Consider the following 21,903-nt stretch of genomic DNA (forward strand, 5'->3'; position numbering starts at 1 on the left):
TTGCGTCATGGCTGAGGTAAGAAGATGGTTTTGGTAACTTTAGAGTAAGCTTGGTTATAAAATCTTTTTCTTTAGAGGTTGTAAAAGCTTTTGGAGTAATAGCATGTTTTAAAAGTTTATTTCTTCAAATAGACGTGGTTTTTTGTTTTTTCAATAAGATGAATCAATTTATTTCAGGCTGGTCTAAAGTCATAAATTTGAAAAGCTTTAAATCAAGTAAAAGATTTTGGAAATTTATTTAAACATGTCATTTCTAGTTCTGGTTCTCATTAAGGAATAAGTGGTTCTTTATTATGTTTTATATAAATATGATGATAAGTTGATACTATTGATCCATTGGTTTAGAATAAGGGTGGAATGGTTATAAAAAAAATATCAATTTGTTTTTCAGTTTTATAAAGATAAGTTAAAACATCTTTTAGTTTTTTTGAAAAATTTTCAGAGATTTAAGATGCATGATTTAAATAAATATTTTTTAAAATTCCCTGATAAATGAATTGAGGCACAAGATAAAAAATTTCTTTATTTACAATAAACATATTTACATAAGCAAGATTTATAACAAAGAAAAAATCAGGGTCATGATATTCCACATACCCTGTTTTTATTCCAGTATTTTTTGTTTTAAAATGTTTGAACAAGAGTTTTTTTAAATGAATTTTCAATGCAAAAATTGCATAAAGTTGACATGAATTAGATCAAAATTTCAATCATAGTCAACTCAAACCCATGAAGGTATGTTAAGTTTCACGTCATGGTGGTTATTATATCGAACTTGGCCACCCTTAATATTATACATATAATTATACTTTTGAAAAATTTTCATTAGATAAATTGGGTCCCATCAAATGTGATTTATTATTTTAAATTTTTTAATGATTCTAATAATATTTAAAAAAATTAAAATTAAAAAATTGACCTAATTAATTCTAAAATTTCCTTGAATCATAATTAATTTGAGTGTTTCGTCAATAATTAAGAGTTAAATGTGTGGTGAATGTCATTTTGTAACTAAAAAACTTTGCTTATATTAACAAAGTTAACTTGTTTTTATAGTCCATTTTAAATAATATGTTAGTAACTATTATTATTTTAAAGTATTATAATTTATTTATTTTTTAAAAGTCAAAAATAAAAATAAAAATACAATCATGATTAATTGCATTTCTTTTGTAATATCTAATAAAATAACGTCATTCCTTATGATGAAAATTGGTTACATATATGTGTTAAGGTTTTACCCATTATGATGTGTTAGTGTTCATATTTTATCATATATATATATATATATATATATATATATATATATATATATATATATATATATATTTAATCGAGGAACCTTCTATGACCAAGTCCTTAGGGTTTTCCATAGATACCCAAACTTATGGATATTGACTGTCCCATAACAACTAGCACCACGTAAATATTATTTATTTTTAATAAAATTTAAATTAACACTAATAGATATTATATTTATAAATTTATTAAAAAATTAAAATATAAATTATTTATAAATATAATTGAAATTTATTTATTCAAATGGTTTTTTTTTTTATCTTTAAAAACAATTTGTCATACCCCTAATTCGAGAAGATGCAAAAAATTGTTTTTATTATTTTATTTGAAAATAAATTTTAGACAATTTTATTTTTTTATTTTTAAACTTCGCTTATCTTTTTAATACCTAGTAATTTAAAATGAGTAGTGGGTTAGCCAATAAATTATTAATATAGGAAGAATATTGTAAGACCCTAAGTTTGTTCTTAATAGCACAATGCCCACTTGTTCATGTATACTTTCGTCTTTCATGTGATCTATATCATTGGGGTTCTAGAATATTAGAAGAGTGAGAGGAATCATTCGACAAAATTTTAAGTGTGGTATCGAAATTTCAATATTAGGCTTAGGCACCATATTTTGACAAATTCCTAACCTATATTGATATTTTGACACAACATTTTGATACCCAATCAAAATCTCAAGAAATCGTATCATAATTTTCTATACCTATATAACATCAATTGACGACATCATTATTTAAAACTAATCAATTGACAATAATTAAAATTTATTGTCAATAGGGTCAATACCTATGTTATAGACTTTTTAAAACTAATTCAAGTCAAAACCTATTGCCTAACCTATATAACTTTTAAAACTAATCAATATCTTAATAGTTGCCAATGGTTGTTGATGATAGTACAAGTAAAAGGTCATTTTATGAAATAATTAGATGATTAATTAAAAAGTGTATGGATTTTAAATTATTTTTAAATAAATGAAGATAATACTGATCTAAATAATTTGAGATTTTTTTTTCATATATTTTTATATTTGTGAGTCAAAACTCAATTATCCTAGGAAAAAAAAAAACATTGGATTACATATAACGATTGTATGATAATCATACATGGTAGAGGAAATCACTTCACTATTTGATAAGGTTTAAATTATCATCCAATTCTGGTTCGTCATACAAGACACATGGTTAGTTGCATGGACATCATGACAATAATTTGTAATCAGACATGTATTTGGGTATATGCAAATTGTTATATTCTTTAATTGACAAATCCCACCCATTGTCTTGTGCAAATTGGATGCAAATACAAAATAACGGTTCATGGGCTCTATGACACATCATTTGATTATTTTCTTGTCGTATCTCAAGTAATGCATTTGATACATTTTAGAGTGGTTTGTACTCTCCTTGATAAATTTCATAAAAATAAAACAAAAATGTTTGGAAATTTGATAGAAATTGTAAGTACAAGTTTGGCTTCCTCCATCCAATATAAAAACATTTTTAAGTTTTTGAACAACATATTAATTCAATTTGAGTGTTTCTTCTACCTTTGATTAATGTCTTATTGTAGTTTAGTCAAGTGAGTTTCTTCTTTGTTTTTCTTCTAAAAATCGAAGTATTTTAAGTAGATTTTGGTATTTCTATTATCATAACCTATTGGATGATTCTAAATTGTGACTAAGTAAACTTTTTAAATGAGTTATTAGATCAATATTTATATGTACAAACATATACAAATCAAACTTTTTCTATAACATGAAGATAAAATACCCATCCCATGGTTCAAAGTGGTTAATTTAATCACTAACTTAGGGTCCTGACACAAATCGGTCTTGACAACTTGGATTGGTATTATGCAATATGGAAAACATTCTATTTTAAAATGTAAAAAAAAAAAAAATTTAAAAAAAAGAAGATAGCCAGATTTATTGCAAAAATAAATAAATTGAAATAGATAAACTAAAAAATCAATAAAATAAATTTCTATTACGTATGAAATTATTTAACTTGTGATACAAACATATATTTAAAATGATCTATAATAATATTTGAAAATAAAATTATATTTTATTTAATCTGTTAATAGTAAATCTTTCTTATTGACTATGAAAATAATAAAAAATAATTTTTTTTGTAATATATTTATTGAAATTAATTATTTTTAATTTAAAAAAAATTAAGGTCAAGTTTGGCCAATGACATAAAATAAGGGGTGTCCTAAATACTCAAAAAATTGAAAGCATCAAGGGGTGTTTGGATTATATCTTCATGCATATGATGGTAGATTTCTAGTTAGTAGGAAATACAAACAAAAAAAAAAAAAAAAAAAAAAAAAAGATATTTGAAATACCTACACTTGTGAAAATGAAGTGGAGCATGACCATGGCGACGGAAAGAGGACCACGACTATAGTGAAGGCGACAACAACAACGAGAAGACCATGCCTATGGCAACGTCAATAGGAACACATCCAGAGCAACTACGAGACAAGTGCGTCTACAACAACGACGAGAAGAGCGTGGCTACAATGATAATGCACAACAACGACAATGACTACTATTGGGAACGAGCTCAAATATTTGGGGATATTTGGTTTTCTCCTCTTCAAAATCCAATATAAGGTGGGAGAAAAATTAGGGCATTGGGATACCAGGTGGTGTTGATTTCCAACCTTTTTTTTTTTTTCAAAATCAGCAAAGGGTTTTTTTGAAAATACTGAAGGATAATATCATTCAACTCAATTTTCATAATTCCGTGAGATTTGGGCTTAAATAAAGAACTTATGAGGACTTAAAAAGGCCAATTTTCAGGTCCATCTAGGCCTAAAGCACAATTTTCCCATTTTTATTTTTTGTGCTATGATGAGAAAGGGCTCACCAAAATGATGTGGCAAGCAAGTGTCTTTAGATAACGCATTATCCTATATTATCCTCCAATTATTCCATGTGTCAAGAGATTCTCACCCATTTAATTAATTAATTTAATTTAATCTAGAGAGAGTTGAGATGAAAATTTACCTAATTGAATAGGTAGACCTTGATCATTAACAAAAAAATAAGTAATAAAAGCATAGAAAAGGCATAAATTTCTTCAACACTCTTATTTAGTTTTAAAAAATTTCAATAAGCGTATTAAAATAATACTCTTTTCTTTCTTCGTATCCTTTTTCTTTGCTATCTTCTTCCCCCTACTTATCCTAACTTTCTTTCAACATCCAAATGGATTCTTGACCATTGATTTTTTCCTTCTTTTTATATTACTTGTGAAAGCTAACCATTACATAAAAATATAAAATATATATTTAATCCTAATACATACCATTCAAATATTCCAACCAGTAAAATAGAGCTAATGCATGAGTTTTATTGAAAAATAAATACAAGAGTTGAACAAGAAGATTATAAAATTGTAAATAATTAGGAAGCTGATAATTAATTTTAGATCCTTCCAAATTTATGGGTGAAAATGAAATGACAATTGTCTCAAATGAGATTTGTCCAAATGTGTGGATGTAACCCTACACTTATCCTAATAGCTTTCCATTGTTCTCCCAAGGGTCTCAATTTGAACCATTACTTTCACTGGTCAATTCAATAATGGCATGCAATAAACATTATAGATACAATTTTGTATGGAAAAATCCCTTCATATGTACTGTGAATGGAAACATAATTTATTTTTCCTTTTTTTTTTTTCTGCTAAATATGATGGCATACGAGTAAATATTTGTAAAATTTCATGACAATGCAGCAGTGAGTTTATTCCAAACACATTTTTTAAATTCATTTTTTTCCTTTTTTTTTTATAATCACCTTGGGTACCAAGAAAAATATCATTTATATATAGGAAAAACTGTTTTTAATATTTGAAATAAAAAATATTTTGAAAACAAATGACAACTGCTTTCTATAATTTCGTTTATAAACTATTTTTTATACTTGGTTTTGAAACATTTCCAAATATATCTTAAATTTTCAAACGATTGCCATAACATATTAGCAATAGGTTTTGACTTGAATTATTCTCCACAAAGATGCTACACGTTGTGATTTGTTGTCAAACTTTTGTTTTCAAAATAAATTCTTAAAATATATTTTCTATATATATCATTAATTTATCAAATAAGTTTCTAAGTAAGAAAATTATTTTCAAGAATAGACTAAAGAGATGTTTGATAAAATTTAATATTTATTGTTTAATGACTTAAATTAGCTTTAAGTCAGATCATACTTATATTAATGACTTATTTTAAGTATTAAAGTAATTTAATAAATTTAACTTAAAATTTATTTTAAATCATTAAATTAATATATTTATCCTCATAAATTAAAACTAGAATAAATAAGGTTCAATAACAATGAAGGTCATAAAATAACAAAAAAAATAAAATAAAATCGTAAAGATAATTATAACAAATAGGGATAAAAATGTAAAAATTATTGCTAAAGTAAAGGAGATCGAGTAACAATGAAGGTCGTAGAATAAAATCGTAAAGATAATTAAAATAAATAGGAGTTAAAAGGTAAAATAAAGATATGGATTTAAAAATAAATTAATTATTTTTACTTATTACTTAAAGTTGTTTTTTTACTTTAAATCATATTATCAAATTATTTTACTAAACATAATTTAAATTTATTGAATGACTTAAATTAAGTTATTAAGTCAAATAATCGTACATGGGAAGGTAGACAAAATGAAAAATGAGTGGAGAAGGGCCTCACTCCGAAACTATAGGTTTGATTTGAATCCAAAGCATTCTAATCCAAGCCCTGTACATGTAACCATGACAAGTGATTCAGAGACAGAATTAGCAAAACACGGAAATGAAAATAGTTTAACACAATTATTCGCAAACCTGGAAACAAAACTGAAGAGCAATACGACTCCTAATGGGAACAAGAACAAGTAGGCTCGGAGGCATTGCCAGAGGCCATCTTATAACTGCGCTCCCAGGTATCTACTGCCGCTGCCTGTGAATGAGGGAGGTGGCGAGGATGTTTCTCTCTCTTGTCGCCCTTTATCTGCTTCAACGCGTGTTTTAGTGCTGGCAATAAGGCCTCCATGCACTCAGCAACCGCATTTGGATTCCCCGGCATGTTGATTATCTGTATTATAAATTTACAATTATAATTTAAAAAGAGAAAAAACCAATTATTAAAACAGGAGCAAAACCACTCTGCAAGTAGATACTATTTTTTATCAATGCAGAATGTGTAAAGTATTGACCACTGGCAGGTATAGATGGATGAGTGACAAAAGTTTTACTTGTCAACCAAACCCCTAAAGCAAAATGATTCCATTGGCTTTGAAGGGCTTAATACTAACATAAGGTTTTGCGCCTTCCAATGCTATGAAAATCAAAATGGAAAACACCAATCATGGGATGTCAAGAATTCCAGATGAACACCATACATTTTATATGGACATACTCTTTACTGTGAATTCAGAAAATGATTACTCCAAATGTCCTTCAAGGCAATTAATTGAAAATTGAGAATTATTCTCACAAAAAGGTCATTTTCATTTACACGTCTCAATCTTCTTTTAGTAAAGTTCATCTTGTTAGGTTTCGGTAAGATGAGACCTGAATGGATTTTTATTCCAGACCTTCTCAGAAGTTATTAACTAGCAGGTTTCCTTTGTTGCCTATCTCTTATTTGATTAGGCGCCTTCTATAAGGAATAAAATTTACCTTATTTATGTTATATATAAAAAAAAAAAATCAAACAAAAAGGAACAAATTAAAACTTAATATTGTTGCTCATATCCATCAAAAATATTCACATAAGTTTTATTAACTTTAACCTTAAATATACTAATTACCATAATGACATACCAATGATCAGGGGTCAGAAAACCATAGGTTATATTTGTTGGGGTTGGGGTGGTTGGGGAGGGGGGGTAGGTGTGAGAATAAATCGAATACTTTCTTTTATTGATATTTTTGCTAATACTAGAATGAGGTAATGAGGTGAGGTTATGGCCTTACCAATGTAGATCCTCTAATCCCAGCTGCAGCACGAGAAAGCATAGCAAATGGTGTCACCTGTTTATGGTTTAATTGGAGAAAAAGAAACAGTTCTAGTAAGAGAGAAGTAAGTTTTACATTTATATCACACTCAAAGCAAAGAATACATATAACAAGGAAACATATAAAATGATACGCAAATAATTATAATAAAAATGGGAAACAAATTATAAAATAGAAAACAAATTTGAATGGGACGAATTAAATAAATTCTTCAAACATGACCCAGAAAAGAGAAATAAAAAAACAAGAACAAAAGGTAAGATGGTGAAACTTAAAAGATGAGGAAACAATATGAGGGAATCCTTTGAGCAAAGAATATCCCAGGAAATATGACAGACTTCAACAAAACCCACATTCAAAAGCAACTCTGAAATAATTATACTGAATTCCCATAGAATGGATGCCATGGTATGTTTTTACATATTAACAAAAATACATGATCCAAAAAGTAAGCATACACACATTGATCCTTATAAAACACAACATAATAAGAACCTTTTGTACAAGTATTTTGTGGGACAATTCAAATCTGAATTTTATTTGCCCTAGTTATAGAACTTATACAAAAGAATTTGAATATTCTAGGAAACTAAGACTTCATCAATTCCTACAAATCAGGAATCTATTTAATTATCAATCCCTACAAATCAGGGATTTAACCTTTTACAGCTATACAACACAACAAGGCAGCAAATATGATCCCAGACTTCCCAACACTCCCCTCAACCTGGGCAGCAAATGTTCTCCAATCCCTACTTGCCTAGAATAGTGTGAAACGAAGGATTAGCTAATCCTTTGGTCAAGATATCAATCAGCCAACAGTTTGTTGAGACATATTGTGTGCACATCAATCCACTTTCCAACTTCTCCTTTATAAAATGTCCATCCACTTCAACTTGTTTAGTTCGATTATGTTGAACCGAATTATCTGCAATATTAATGGCAGATTAGTTATCACAATAAAGCTTCATTGATCCATGCCACCTGATTCTTAGATCCCCAAGGATGATTTTCAACCACAACAATTCATAAATACCATGAGTCATAGCTCTAAACTTTGCTTCAACACTTGACCTCGCCACCACAGTTTTTTTTTTTTTTTTGCTTATCTAAGTCACTAAATTTCATCCTAGCAATGTGCAATACCCCGAGGTTGATCTTCTGTCAACTACTAACCCAGCCTAATTGGCATCAATGTAGGCTTCCAAACATAGCTCCCTATTCTTCTTGTAAAGTAGTCCTTTCCCTGGAGTGAATTTGAGATATCATAAGATCCTATTAATTGCTCGAAGATGAGACTCCTTTGGTTGGTGCATAAAATTGGCGAACTACACCAACTACATGTGTGCTAGTTTGAGTATGGGACAAATAGATCAACTGTTCAACTAGTCTCTGATATCTGCCTCATTCCACAACTACCTCTTCATCTGCTCCACCACCTTTTTTATTTGGTTCCATCGATGTATCAACAAGTTTACATCCTGTCATTCCTATCTCTCTGAGCAGATCAAGTACATAATTCTATAGCATTATAAAAATTCCTTTTTTTGAGAGAGCTATCTCTATCCCCAAAAAATACTTGAACCTTCCAAAATCTTTAATTTCAAATTCTTCTGCTAGTTTTCTTACGAGCAAGTCTCAAATCATCCGCATGCACTATTAGAGCAGTAACTCCCCTTTATGACCAAATGTTTAATAAACAAAGTATGATCCCCTTTCCTCTAATATGACTTTGGCAAATCTCCCAAACCATGCCCTTGTAGATTACTTGAGTCCACACAATGCTTTCTTCAACCTATAAACTTTATTCCTACCAAAAGCTTTATCAAAACCTAGTGGAGGTTCCCTATAAACCTCTTCCTTCAAATATCTATGTAAGAGAATTTTTAACGTTGAACTATTGCAAACATGAATCAAAGTTAGCTGCTGAGGACAATAATACTCTCACAGTATTCATTTTTGCCACCAAACAAATGTTTCTTGATAATCCATATCATAGGTCTAAGTATGGTCCTTTGCAATTAGCCTAGCCTTATATCTCTCTAGGAACTCATCAAATTTGTATTTGACTGTGAATACTCATCTACATACCCCACTGGGTTTCCCTTTCTTTTTTTTTCTTTTCTAAGTCCAACTATTTCCCATGTCTGATTTTTTTTCAAGTTCCCCTATCTCCTCTCTCAAATCTTTTTTCAATTCTCATTACCTAGCGCCTGATGAAATGTTTGAGGAATTTCAATGGAGGTTAATTAGGCTAAGAAGGTTCTATATTTTGAAGACAAATTTCTAAAGGACACAAAGTAAGACTTAGGATATCAAGTACACCTTCTAATTCCTTTCCTAATGCAATAGGTTGGTCAAGATCATCAACAAGAGGAGAATAATTAGAGAAAGAAGACTCAATACCTATTTGTGGTTTGGTTTCTTGGACTTGCATAGGCTCTAAAACAAGTAGTGTCCTCCCGGAATAAACCTGAAAAGGTGGGACAACAATGGGACCAGAATCAGTGGAGACAAGTGGAGTTGTAGCATCTGGATTTTCTGTAGAATGAGCAGGAATAATGGTTGGAATATTTTTGCAGAATTCTGGAACTTGGAAGAAGTTTCAATTTCGAATTGAGCACTATCAAGTGTTTGTGTCAGCCAATACAATAAAAATCAGATCCGAAGAACCCTTATCTTCTATTAAGGTCTCCCCTTGAGGGTAAGTTTAATTAAAGAAAGGTTTATTTTATGCAAAAGTCACATCCATAGAAACAAAAAATATTCGAGAAGAGGGATGATAACATTTATACCCTTTCTAATTTGCAAAATGTCCCACAAAAATACATCTTAATGCACACAGATTAAGTTTACCTTGATGCTGCATTGTGATGTGGTTTCTGAGACGCATTATCAAAATGGTACACCAAGCTCCATCTTGATTGACAGGTCTGGAATAATTCCTTGTATTACTATGTTGTACCTCTTTATTTTGTTTTGAGGATACCATAGCAGACCCTTTAGTAACACGAGTAGAGCATAATCACACTTCGACCCTTTGCCTAAATCAACAAGAAAACTTCACTCAAAGACGACACTTCCTCCTTTCCCAGAATTTGCACATAAACTGGGTCAAACTCAACATTAAATCCTGCAAGAAACTCAAAAATCCTTTTCCTTTCCACAAACTTTTGCAACATAACCACATCCTCACTACACATCATTTTAATGTTGTGGTAATAATCAAGTTCAAGCCACAAATTTTTCAAGTTAGTATAATACTCAATGGCTGAGAGATTACCTTGTTTCGTGGCTGAAATTTTTATCTTAATGTCAAAGAAAAGAGCCACATCCTTCACCTTTGAGTAACTTTGCCCGTTACCTCCCATATCTCCTTAGCAGTGGTGAGAAACATATATGTGCCTCTAGCCTCTAGCAATATAGAGTTCCAAAGCCAAGCCATAATCATTGAATCCTCCTCCTCCCATGTGTTGAATCTTTAGTCTTCCTTGTTTGGAATAAGCCTCAATAAGTGACCTAGCTTTCCCTTCCCTTCCCTTTCAGAAAGATTCTCACAACTTGGGACCACTTCAGATAATTTCATCCATCCAGACAATATGAAGTTTGCAACTGAAATTCTTCCATAGTATTATTCCACCGTGTCTCCGCCATTGAGTTTGTGAAGGGCTTGGAATTAGTTTTGGATGTCTTGGACATGTTTGGCATATATGAGAAATCAGTAATTCAGCCTAGGGCTATTTCGGAATGAGCACTATAGGAATGAAACCCAAAGGAGGTCTCTTCAGAAAAGGAGCTATAGAAGTCAGACTTTCCTAAGAGTGTAGGCACTAATACCATATGGGAAACTTTAAATCTAAATTTTATTTATCCATAGTTATAAAATTTATACAAAAGAATTTGACTATTTTAGGAAACTAGTACTTCATCAATTTCTACATATCAGGGATTTAAACTTTTACAACTATACAACATAGTTGGGCAACAAATATACTTCCATATTTTCAAACATATTTGGTTTTACACATGGCACTCCTACATCATCGCACTCTAACCAGAGTCATATAGACGAGAAAATAAATTCAAACACAAAATCAATATATATACCACTGACATGAATGAATGGTGAGGAAACACATGCAAAATCAAAGATGTGCACATGGAAAACACTAGCTATTCAAAGTATTAGAAACACACACATAAACAATAATTCATTAATAATAATTCAAGTGTGCAAGGAGGATGAACTATCCTTCCACAGGAATTACAGAACAGCACATCTCAATGTGTAAAACCAGTAACCGCAGCACAAACAGTGACCCACCAAAATATCCTAATAAGAACAACTCATGAAGGCATGACATTGCCATCAGCACCTAATCAATTTCTTAATCTATTTTGTGTACATGTGTAACAACATATATTGTGAAGATGAATAATCAACATATAAGCTGTTTGTACCTTTAGACTCTCTTGCATCATGACATACAGTAGACCAGGTGTTTCCTTTTCTATCAACTCTTTTGTTGCTTCTGGAGTAACATCTCTTGGTGTGAAGCCAGTCCCACCTATTTAAGAAATTCCGTTGAGAAAAGAACAAGGGAAATAAATACAAGCAAAATAGTGATTTATTTTTTCTCAACCAAACAAATGTACAAGCAACATAGTGAGAATATCACCAAGGGTAAGTATCAGGTCCATTCTGTTAACATCACTCCATTTTTGCAAAATCTCCTTGATTTTTGACACATCATCAGCAACCACAGCAGTTGCAACTACCCTTGCTCCCCCTAACCTTTCAGATGAGGAATTTACAACAGAAATTGCCCTTGGACCACTGCATATACATAAAAAAATTTAAGAGTAAAGACTCCTTAAATGTTGATATGCAAATAGATAAAACAGGCAAAAAAGATTGCAATGAATCTGAAATAAATCTTATCAGAAAAACTCTAATTCATATCAGGCTTCTACCAAGAGAAAAAAATTAATTAATAAAAAATTATAAATAAGAGTTGTATGTTCTTCTCATCAAATAACCGTATGTGTGGTATAAATTGTTCTATAGGTTTCCAAGAATGAAAACAAAACATTGAAGAGAAAATTGTGAGAAAAATTTAGGTCTGAACCTAACCTGGGTGTTTCTGCACTTGACATATCAATTTAACCCGACCAAGAAAAGGAACTAATAATTTTCTTAATCAAGACCCAGCTAGTTCAAAATGACCAATTAGAAACTTTTAAGAACTCAATAAAATTCAGTTACAACTTACTAAGCTTGTGGAGAAAAGTTCAGGGAAGTTTGGGGTGTTGGAAAGAGAGGGGGGCTGGGGTGGGGTGGTTGTTCTCGAAGGTAGAGAAGCTTGCAGCCGAAGCTTGTGAAAAGCTATTAGGAAGGGTTGGGGCGATTCTTGATTGAGGACAAGCGATTGGGTGGGGTGTGCTTGTTGGACCAAATTTTTAACTGATCCATGGTGTGGGACAGGCCCTCTAAAAGAATATTTTCAGAATTATTTAGCTTAGCAGTCCAACAAGGATGCTCAGGTGGCAGACTGTTGGGAGGGAAAACCAGGCATCAAGGCGGTTTGAGTCCCAGTTTTAGGAAGCATTACATGGATCAGGAGTTGACCCTGGTGGAGGCCTTGTTTCAGGGTCACAAGCTGGATTTTATGGATGCTGAAGTTATGGACAAGTTGTTTTAGAAGATCTCAGAGAAGGGGGCATTCTCAATCCAGTCTTATTACAAGTTATTGTCACCTCACAAGGTGCCATTATTCCTGACTAAAGAGATGCAAGGACTCCATCTAAGATCAGTTGTGTGTGCGTGTGTTGGAAGGTGCCATAGGGGAAATTCTTATGATCAACCAACACATGAAAAGAATTCGGAGTTGGGTTAATTGCTCTGGTTTACATGAACAAGATGAAGAATCAGTAAAACACATCCTCAACCATTGAAATTCGGCTTCTAGCCCCTGAAATTTAGTCTTCTCTCTATTAGGTGTGCAATGATTCTCCCCCATTTGGTAAGATAAATATTAACTTGTCTAGCATAACAATTTTGTTGAAAATCAAAACATGGTTATTTTGAGTTTGACCCCTTTATATTTGTTCTAGACCATTTGGAGAGAGTGTCTTAGAACTTTTGAAGGAGTAAAGCGATCAATCTTGATTGTAAAATATTTGTTTTAGACACATCATTGTTGATATAGTCTAAAGCAAAAGGGGAAATTACTAATCTCACCATACTTGAGCTTTTAAATTGCTGGGGACAGGTTAGCTAACAGTAATTTAGTTATTCCAAGTTTTCAGTCTTTGTGCACCTTGTAAACTCCCTGTTTACTTGGATCGAGCCTCCCCTTTTGTTTGTAAAGCACTCTTATTGTATCATATTTTATTTAATTTTCCTATCAAAAAATACAAGAAAAAGACAAAAATCAGTATCCAACACCTTCCTAACAAAGATTGCTTAGAAAATTCCAGAAAGCTGTGGCAAAGCATTCAGTGCATCCATGTTCACTTTACAAGGAGCAATATCGATTCTGCCCCATTGCTTTAGCATCCATTAAGTGACCTCTTTGAAACAATGATTCAAATAGGGGTATCCAGATGCTTTTTTTTTTTTTTTTTGATAAGAGGTATCCAGATGCATTTAGTTTAGATATTGATTGGAGTTGTACAAGCAGCCATAGAAGTGGCACATTTTTTATTTTATCTATCATTAGTTATTCTTAATATATCATCATTTTTTTTTTATGTGAATTTTTGTCCCCATTGGGACTTGAACCAAGAACCTCCCACACCCTTCCATCCCTTTACCACTTGAGCCAGGCCTCCAGGGCATATCTTAATATATCATCATTGAGATCCTAGTCTTCAATATAGCCATGTTGTTGGCCATGAGCTAATCATGTGAATTATTTAAGGATGATGCCTATTCCTTCAGAACAATACTAGGCACTAAAGAGTTGTAGATATCACAATAAACAGAGTATGATAGGCTGCTCATCAATATTTTCAGAAAATTGTGATAAAGAAACTTGTGGCTTTGTCAGAAATCATAGAAGTAACTATTTTCAATTTTTTCCCTCCTTGATCCATCATGTTGAGACTAGTCCTCATCATCCATTATTGATTGTCTACAGGTATTTACCATGAATCTGTCAGAAGTTCAAGAAATTTGTTTTCTGCTTCAATATTACTTTGAAAAAAATACATCTATTTAACGCACATGTCAAGCTCCAGTCAATGATGCAAACAAAGAAGTAGCATGAAGTTGTGTACCTCCGATCAGGCCCAGCCCCTGATGCAACTGTATCACTTACAGTAAGAACAGCTACTCTACATACAGCATCTTGGGACTTGGCAGTTATATCTTGTGACACACTTCCTTGCATACCAGAAACTGAATCTGACGAGAATGAATCTTCGCCCATCACAGCATTGCTTATATCAGATATTATGATGGCTGACACATAATTTCCAGCAGAAATCACATTTCCTGTAGCTGGCAACTCCAACAATGCATTTGCGGACTTCATACTGAGGAGCCGACTGCTTATTTGATGACCAGTGCTCTCAGCAACAAAACTGAAATCCATCATCAAAAAGCATTTGATCAATATTTTAACTCAATTGGGAGGAAACAACGTTTCAAACCTTAAAATAACCAAACAGATCTGTCAAACCTAAACTGAGACACAACTACATGAGGATCTAGTAGGATCCCAACCTCTGAAAGTACTCAGATTACAAGGTCTAGAAAGATATCCTTAAACAAAGGGATCTGACTCTTACCCTGGATTGACAGATCCATCATTCCATCTAACAATGGCACGGTGGAATTCTGGCCGTACTGGATCTGTCTTTATTGATTGTCTGAGGCGAACCTGTACTCTGTACACAACAAAGAACAGAGAGAGGCATCATCAAATGAGTAACTCAAAACTGTTAATCTCATTTTTCACTCATGCAAGCATTGCCCTTCAGAGTGCCCAGTTGGTTAGGACGAATGCCGGGAGATGTGGTAGAGGTGCAGTCCTGGGTTCAATTCCTGCTACTGGTTGAATGCCCTGGATTACAAGTATTAGTTGTGACGGACACAGTCAGCACCCCAAGTTTTGAGTCCCCATGGAGAGTCCGAAGGCCTCGGCTATGGAAGGTTCCTCAGTTATTAGAAAAAAAAAAAAAAAATCACTCATGCAAGCATTAGTTAGAAACACACACACACATACCTCAAGTGGGAAGGGTTTGCCCATCCAGCAAGACAGTGAATGGTAGGGACTACAAATAGATGAAAACAGACTAAACAGCTCACTGGATTTCCAGGCAACCCGAATGCAAGAATTTTCTTGGAAGTTGTATCTGCTGATTTTACAATGATCTCTGCAAATGTCACAGGCTTACCTGGTTTCATGCGAACCTAAAGAAAATCAACACCAAATTAAGATAATATAACACATCTCTATATTTCTATAACATAATATATCAGAACAGCACAACTGTCAACTGAATCTCAAGAATGGGAAATGAATATTTATGTTGAAATAACAAATTCTTGAGAAGAAGCAGTAAATCAAGCCAACTCAACAAATGCACCAATAGTCTACCTCACTAAAATGCAAGGTCCCTCTCTTTCCAAGCAAAGGCTTGACAAAGTCCCTATCTCCCATGGAAACACCTCCAGAAATCAAAAGGATATCGATTCCAGCAGAGAAGGCACTATCCAAAATCCTCTGAATTTCTTCTTCATCATCATGAGCAATACCAAGATCAAGAATTTTGCAGTGCTGCTGCACTGCAGCAGCCAGTAGCATAGCACGGTTCGAGTCCCTAATCTGCATAGAGTTGAATTTTCTCAACTTTAAAACCTAGGAATGTAAAACACATGGAAAATCCAACACAACCTTAATCCAAATCCAAATGCAATGTCTACGAATGTGAAAGTACTACACATGGTGCATCTGCATGTTGAGATATAAACACTGTTGAGTTCCATACAAGTCCTTGTGTAGCAACTTCAACACTAACAACAATTACTTTGTTCCATGAGTTCTTTTCTTGAGAAAACCAACATTTTCCTCACTTCCTTCTTTGGTTTTTTTTTTTTTTTTTTTGGGGTGGGTGGGTGGGTGGCGGCGGCAACAAAGAAGAGGCTAAAACCCAAATCTATACATTGACTAAAATGAGATCATCAATGGAAAATATAGTCTACTTCATGTGAACCATATCAGAACTAAGCCACTAAAGACTAGAACAGAGGTCATCTTTATACAGGTCAAAGTTTAAGCGACAATGACATTTGAAGTATTTGGTTCTCACCCACGCATCCATCTCCACCAGACATTGCTCCCACCACTCCTCCCCAACCAGGAAAATAAGAATGATAAAAATAAATAAAAAATAAAAAATAGAACAAAACAAACTTACTCAAGGTTTATGAAATTCTTCAACATTTTAAACTCACACCCATCTCATATTATATAAAAATGTTGAATATTAAAATTTTGAAAATTTCAATTTCAATTTGATACAATATGACTTTAATGCATAGGTTCATCACATAATCCACAAAATAAACTTCTTAAATTTTTAGCTATGATTTTTAATTCAAAATTCTAACTAGGCATATGCACTTGTGTATTATTTATATACATGTCTTTATGTGTCATCTTTAAAGGTACAACTTTTCATATTCGTCATCATTCTTTTCCCACCATGAAAAAATAAAAAAAACCTAATATATAAGTAAAAGTTTTTAGTTCACTAATCACCATCATTTTCATTGTCAACATCTAAATTATTTAAATGAAAATTCTCCAATACGCATTATAAAAATAAACTTATTTGACTTATAGTATTTGATAAAAAGAATATAACTTTTCATGTAGGATTATTTTACCTTTTTCTCCCTTTTATGATCAATTTCTAACCTTTTCACACGTTTTAAAAAAATTACAAAAAAATTTAAAATTGATTTTTCTTAAAAATTATAAACAGTGGTTGAAGACATATATTGTCAATTTGTCATATCATCATATCAGTTATCGTATCGTGTATTGTAAGATACACTTTACAATATACATATAATTTCCATAAAAAATGTATCATATTGTTGTATCATATCATGTATTGTAAGTTTTTAAAAACCATGCTTACACCATTTTGTTTCAATTTCAAGCCAACTTTCAAAATTTTGGCCCTTTTTCGTACAACATTTTCTAATTTCACTTATTCAATCCAATTTTGGTCCTGACGAAGGTTAGAACCAAAGCTTCAATTAAAAACTCTTGCTGCCTTGTCCATGTTGAGAAGTCTAAAGTTCCTTTAGACTAAATCAAACCCTAAGATATCCATTTCAGAGTTATGTGTGGCAAACATAGACAACAGTTACCTCAACACCTCAAAGTTAGGTATCCAGCTGACATGAAGTACCTGACCACGATTTAGATGCTCAGTTGTTGGCTCAACAAGTTCATCCCCTGTAGAAAGCACAGCAATTGTTGGGGTAGGATATACCTACAAAACATTACTATGCATAAGCCTTCTATGAATTAAAATCAAGTGCAAAATGAAATTTTGATGTCATAATACCTTCACCATCATTACACCCACAGTAGCGAGTAAGCCAATTTCTGAAGCACCCACTAGTTCTCCAGACTTTAATACTCTAGCATCTTTTTGAATATCACATCCCTGACCGAAAAATATTTTAGTCACACTTTCGAAACAAAACCTTGTGAAACAAATCAACAATTATAGTAAAAAAAACTAAGGTTGATTACCATTTGATTATAAGCACCATAGGAAAGCAAAAATTTCACAAAAATTAAGAGTGATGGAGTCATAAGTGGACCACATATTTTCTTCCTTTTGTATGTTCTCTTACAAAAATTTTATAAAATAATAATAATAATAATAATAATAATAAAATGCTCCTTCATTGGTCATAATAGATCTTTTCTCATAAACCTAGTGATACCAACATTAAGAAAACTAGGACTAGCAAAAGTTGTGTAGAGCAACCAAGTTTCGAAAAAGCTTACGTTGTCAGGATTTGAATCCATAACGTGTGTGTATATATATATATATTTTATTAGAAGTCCATAATGTATATCATATTCCAACACCTCCCCTCACTTGCAACCATGTTCCACCATTTTTTCTGGTCACAATAATTAGACAAATAAATAATGAGAGGACTTGAACCCATGAACTCCAACTAATCAAAGTTTTGATATCATGTTAGGCAACCAATTTTCCTAAAGTTTGAAGTTGCGAGGATTTGAGTCCACAATATATATCATGCTCCAACATTATGCGCTACCAGATTCCAAATATCCTAAGTCACATATTAGTAAAGTTTCAAAACCATTTTCAAATCTTACCAATACCAATTAAAACCCTATAACCATCTTCCTTGTTATACAAGGATACAAGAAGATAAGACAAAACAATCACTCCTTTTTAGTTCTTAATATCATGCTCCTTTTGAATTTCACATCCTCTAGCTAAATGGATGACTTGGTATACCTTCTAGCAAAGATACATTGTTCAAAATCCTTCTTTAGTCTAGTTCAAAGTTTTGAATTTGTAGTGTTTCTTATGGCATCCAAGAATCTACATCATCCTCTCTTAGTTTGATGATAAAAAGATTCAATGCTTCTTTGATTATGAGAATTGTTAACTTGATTGGACATAATTCTTTTCCACCTTTCCTTTGTTATGCCATTGATCTCAAGACAATGTTCTCATGCAAGGATAGATGATCTAACAAATGGTATGCAATATGGATGACAAGTTGCAGCAATCGAGCACTTTTCTTTTTTATAGGCAAAAAAATATTATGAACATCACCTAAATAGAATAAGGCCCACCAAAGTACACAAATAGTATACAAAGGTGTCGAAAAGAGAAATTGATGGAGAGATTAACAAAAAACACTTCTGTAACATCAAAAAGAGTTCATCAATCAACAAAATCTAGGATAGACATAGAGGCATTGTCCAAAGACTTTCTAGTCCAAAGTCAAAGAAAGCATAGAAAAGAGTTTTTGAGAGCTTGATCCGATTGTTCTTCATCAACAAAAGCTCTACAATTTGTTTCTTTCCAAATTATCTAAAGTAAGCATAAAAGAGTTGTCCTCCACACCTTCATCCACTTCTTCCCCCAAAAGTCCCCTACCAACGTAATAAAAGTTCTTTAACCCTTGTAAGCATCACCCACTCAACTTTAAACATTGAGACTAATAAGTGTCATGGTATTCTCGTTTTAGCACAATGGAGAAGAAGACGATCCATTGATTCCTCCTCTACTCTACAAAGATTGCATCTATTTGTCAAAATCCTAAAATCCCCCCCCCCCCCCATGTTACTTCCCACGCAAAGGAAACCCTACTTTTGTAGGCACCCCTAGATTCCACACAACTTTTACTAGAAAAGTTGCACTCTTTCTAGCTCCAAGCAAGAGTAGAAGGCTTTGATTGAGAAACTTTCCACCCTTTGATTCTTTCCAATGCCAATTTGTCTTCCATGTCCCTTTTAATTGAATACCTTTATAGCTTCACCACAAAGGCCTTAATACTTTCTAGCTCTCAACATTAAATTGTCTTGAGAAGCATGGATTCCATTGTCCACCCTCTCCAATCTCCCCCCAAATATCTACAATCCAAGCACCCTCTGAGTTTGCTATGGTGAATAAGAATGGGAAAGAGTGCTCAGTGTTGTGTCACTACACCAAATATCCATCCAAACTTCACTCTCCTTCCATTTCCGACCTCAAAATAAGTTTTGCTTTTAAAATACCCCTACCCTATCCTTATGACTTTCCATACTTTAACTCTATATCCATTCCTTAACTATGGGAGTACAACACCTCCTCCCCCCCTCTAAGTTCTTCTTTTAGAAGGCATTCTAAGGATTGGACACCATTGTTCCAATGGAGCACTTATCTTTAGATTGCCTCTTCATCAAGAATATTTCATTGGATCCTCTGACATTTTTCAAGTATGATGTGAAGCTCCATTTTTGTTACTTTCTTAGAGTAGATTGACTCATCTGCTGCAAAATCAATTCAAGTTTACACGGTCAAAGGAGACTCATCTGACATGGAAGGAATTCAGATTTACTTGATCAAAGGAGTGTGAGTGAAGCTTTCAAGAGTTGAAGAGTAGATTGGTGACAACACCTATGTTGACTATATCATTTGGATAAAGAGAGTATGTAGTGTACAGTGAGGCACAACTTAAGGGTTCGGTTTTGTACTCATGCGACATGGCAAAACGATAACTTACACATTTCACTAGTTGAAGCACTATGAGACCTTATCTCACATATGATGGAGTCAATAGCAATGATTGTCTCTTTAAACATCCACAGAAATTACCTTGTTTTCTTTATTTGATTTAATTGATTAGCTAAGGTGCAAGTGAGGCAAGGGTGTTGTTTTTTGTGTATTCCTCGTCTTTTTTGGCCTTAGGTGCCTTGTACACATCATGTATACTTTTATATGCCCTTCTTTAGGCGCTATTTAATACAATCGATTTTACCTATCAAATAAAAAAAATTCATATGCACATTATCAAGAGTGTGTTGAGAGCTTGTGTGTTAAACCTTAGGGGTGGATGGAAAAGACACCTATTGTAGTTGGAGTTGGCCTAGAATAACAATTATAAATCCAATATTAATATGGCACAATATAAGAGTTCCAAATCAAATTGCTTTAGAAAGAAGATCTTTTTTTCTCTAGCTTCGCTTTTGAAAGTGCTATGCGATTACTTCTTCCGTTCAAATTAGACCCATCTACCATCATGGAGTAGGGGCATGGTGTTGAAATTTTTAAATATTCTCTCTTAAAAGGTTGTGTCATCATCTCATGTCGTAAGATGTTTGGTCAAGTCCTATAATGAGTGAAACCCTCATTCTACGTCCATGAGGGTCTTGAACGTTCTCAAATGAACTTCTAAGAATGACCACTAAACATAAAAGATTTTCTATCATAGTTCTATCCTAGCGAGGACATTGGTAGAACCTAAGTTGGTTCAATTGACGGCAAAAAAGGTCAAATTGATCATAACACAACCTTGTGTAGCTTGAAAGAGGCTAAAGAGCCACATAGACACAACATAAGGATTAGGAGTTTAGTGTTAGAGATTACATGTTTTTTTGTGAATCTCCTATGAGAGTGCTAATGACATTTGGAAAGCCAAGGAAGTTAAGCTTGTGCTCTATGGGACCATTTGAGATCTTGGAGCATATTAGGTAGGTGACACATTGTGTTACCTTGTCACCTAACTTACAAAGGATTCGCAATGTTTGCTATGTAACATCATTGATGAAGTACATATCATATCCTTCTCATGTGTTTAGACATGACACTTTGGAGAGTGGATGATCTATCTTATGAAAAGCAACAAATGCAATTATTGGATAAGGGAGAGGGACAGATGGAGAGAAAGAGTCTTCAAGAACAAGATGGTAATGCTAGTGAAAGTCTTTTGAAGGAACTACTAGTTGAGAAGGCCACTAGGCTGACTAAGTAGGACGTGCAAAAGATCCTTATTTGC

The 21,903-nt window shown here is 32.8% G+C and overlaps 1 protein-coding gene across 4 annotated transcripts in view; it reads right to left on the bottom strand.

Annotated features, from left to right (window-relative positions):
• Nucleotides 1-5,922: 5,922 nt before the first annotated feature.
• Nucleotides 5,923-21,903, bottom strand: part of LOC100247905 (molybdopterin biosynthesis protein CNX1) — a 35,166-nt gene continuing 19,185 nt past the window's right edge. For 2 of the 4 annotated variants that reach the window (XM_002276500.5, XM_010653317.3), the window contains exons 4-13: nucleotides 17,934-18,035; nucleotides 17,775-17,858; nucleotides 15,950-16,177; nucleotides 15,575-15,762; nucleotides 15,138-15,236; nucleotides 14,625-14,930; nucleotides 12,023-12,180; nucleotides 11,805-11,911; nucleotides 7,302-7,358; nucleotides 5,923-6,417 (exon numbers count right to left, since the gene is read on the bottom strand). In XM_002276500.5, coding sequence (XP_002276536.1) covers nucleotides 6,199-6,417; nucleotides 7,302-7,358; nucleotides 11,805-11,911; nucleotides 12,023-12,180; nucleotides 14,625-14,930; nucleotides 15,138-15,236; nucleotides 15,575-15,762; nucleotides 15,950-16,177; nucleotides 17,775-17,858; nucleotides 17,934-18,035 — 1,548 coding nt within the window. In that variant the 3' untranslated portion in view covers nucleotides 5,923-6,198. Of the gene's footprint in view, nucleotides 6,418-7,301; nucleotides 7,359-9,449; nucleotides 9,817-11,804; nucleotides 11,912-12,022; nucleotides 12,181-14,624; nucleotides 14,931-15,137; nucleotides 15,237-15,574; nucleotides 15,763-15,949; nucleotides 16,178-17,774; nucleotides 17,859-17,933; nucleotides 18,036-21,903 lie in introns of those variants that run through there. The other 2 variants (XM_010653316.3, XM_019220695.2) reach the window with 2 other exon arrangements.

Source organism: Vitis vinifera, chromosome 6 (assembly GCF_030704535.1).
Source record: "Vitis vinifera cultivar Pinot Noir 40024 chromosome 6, ASM3070453v1".
In the NCBI taxonomy this organism is placed as follows: Eukaryota; Viridiplantae; Streptophyta; class Magnoliopsida; order Vitales; family Vitaceae; genus Vitis; species Vitis vinifera.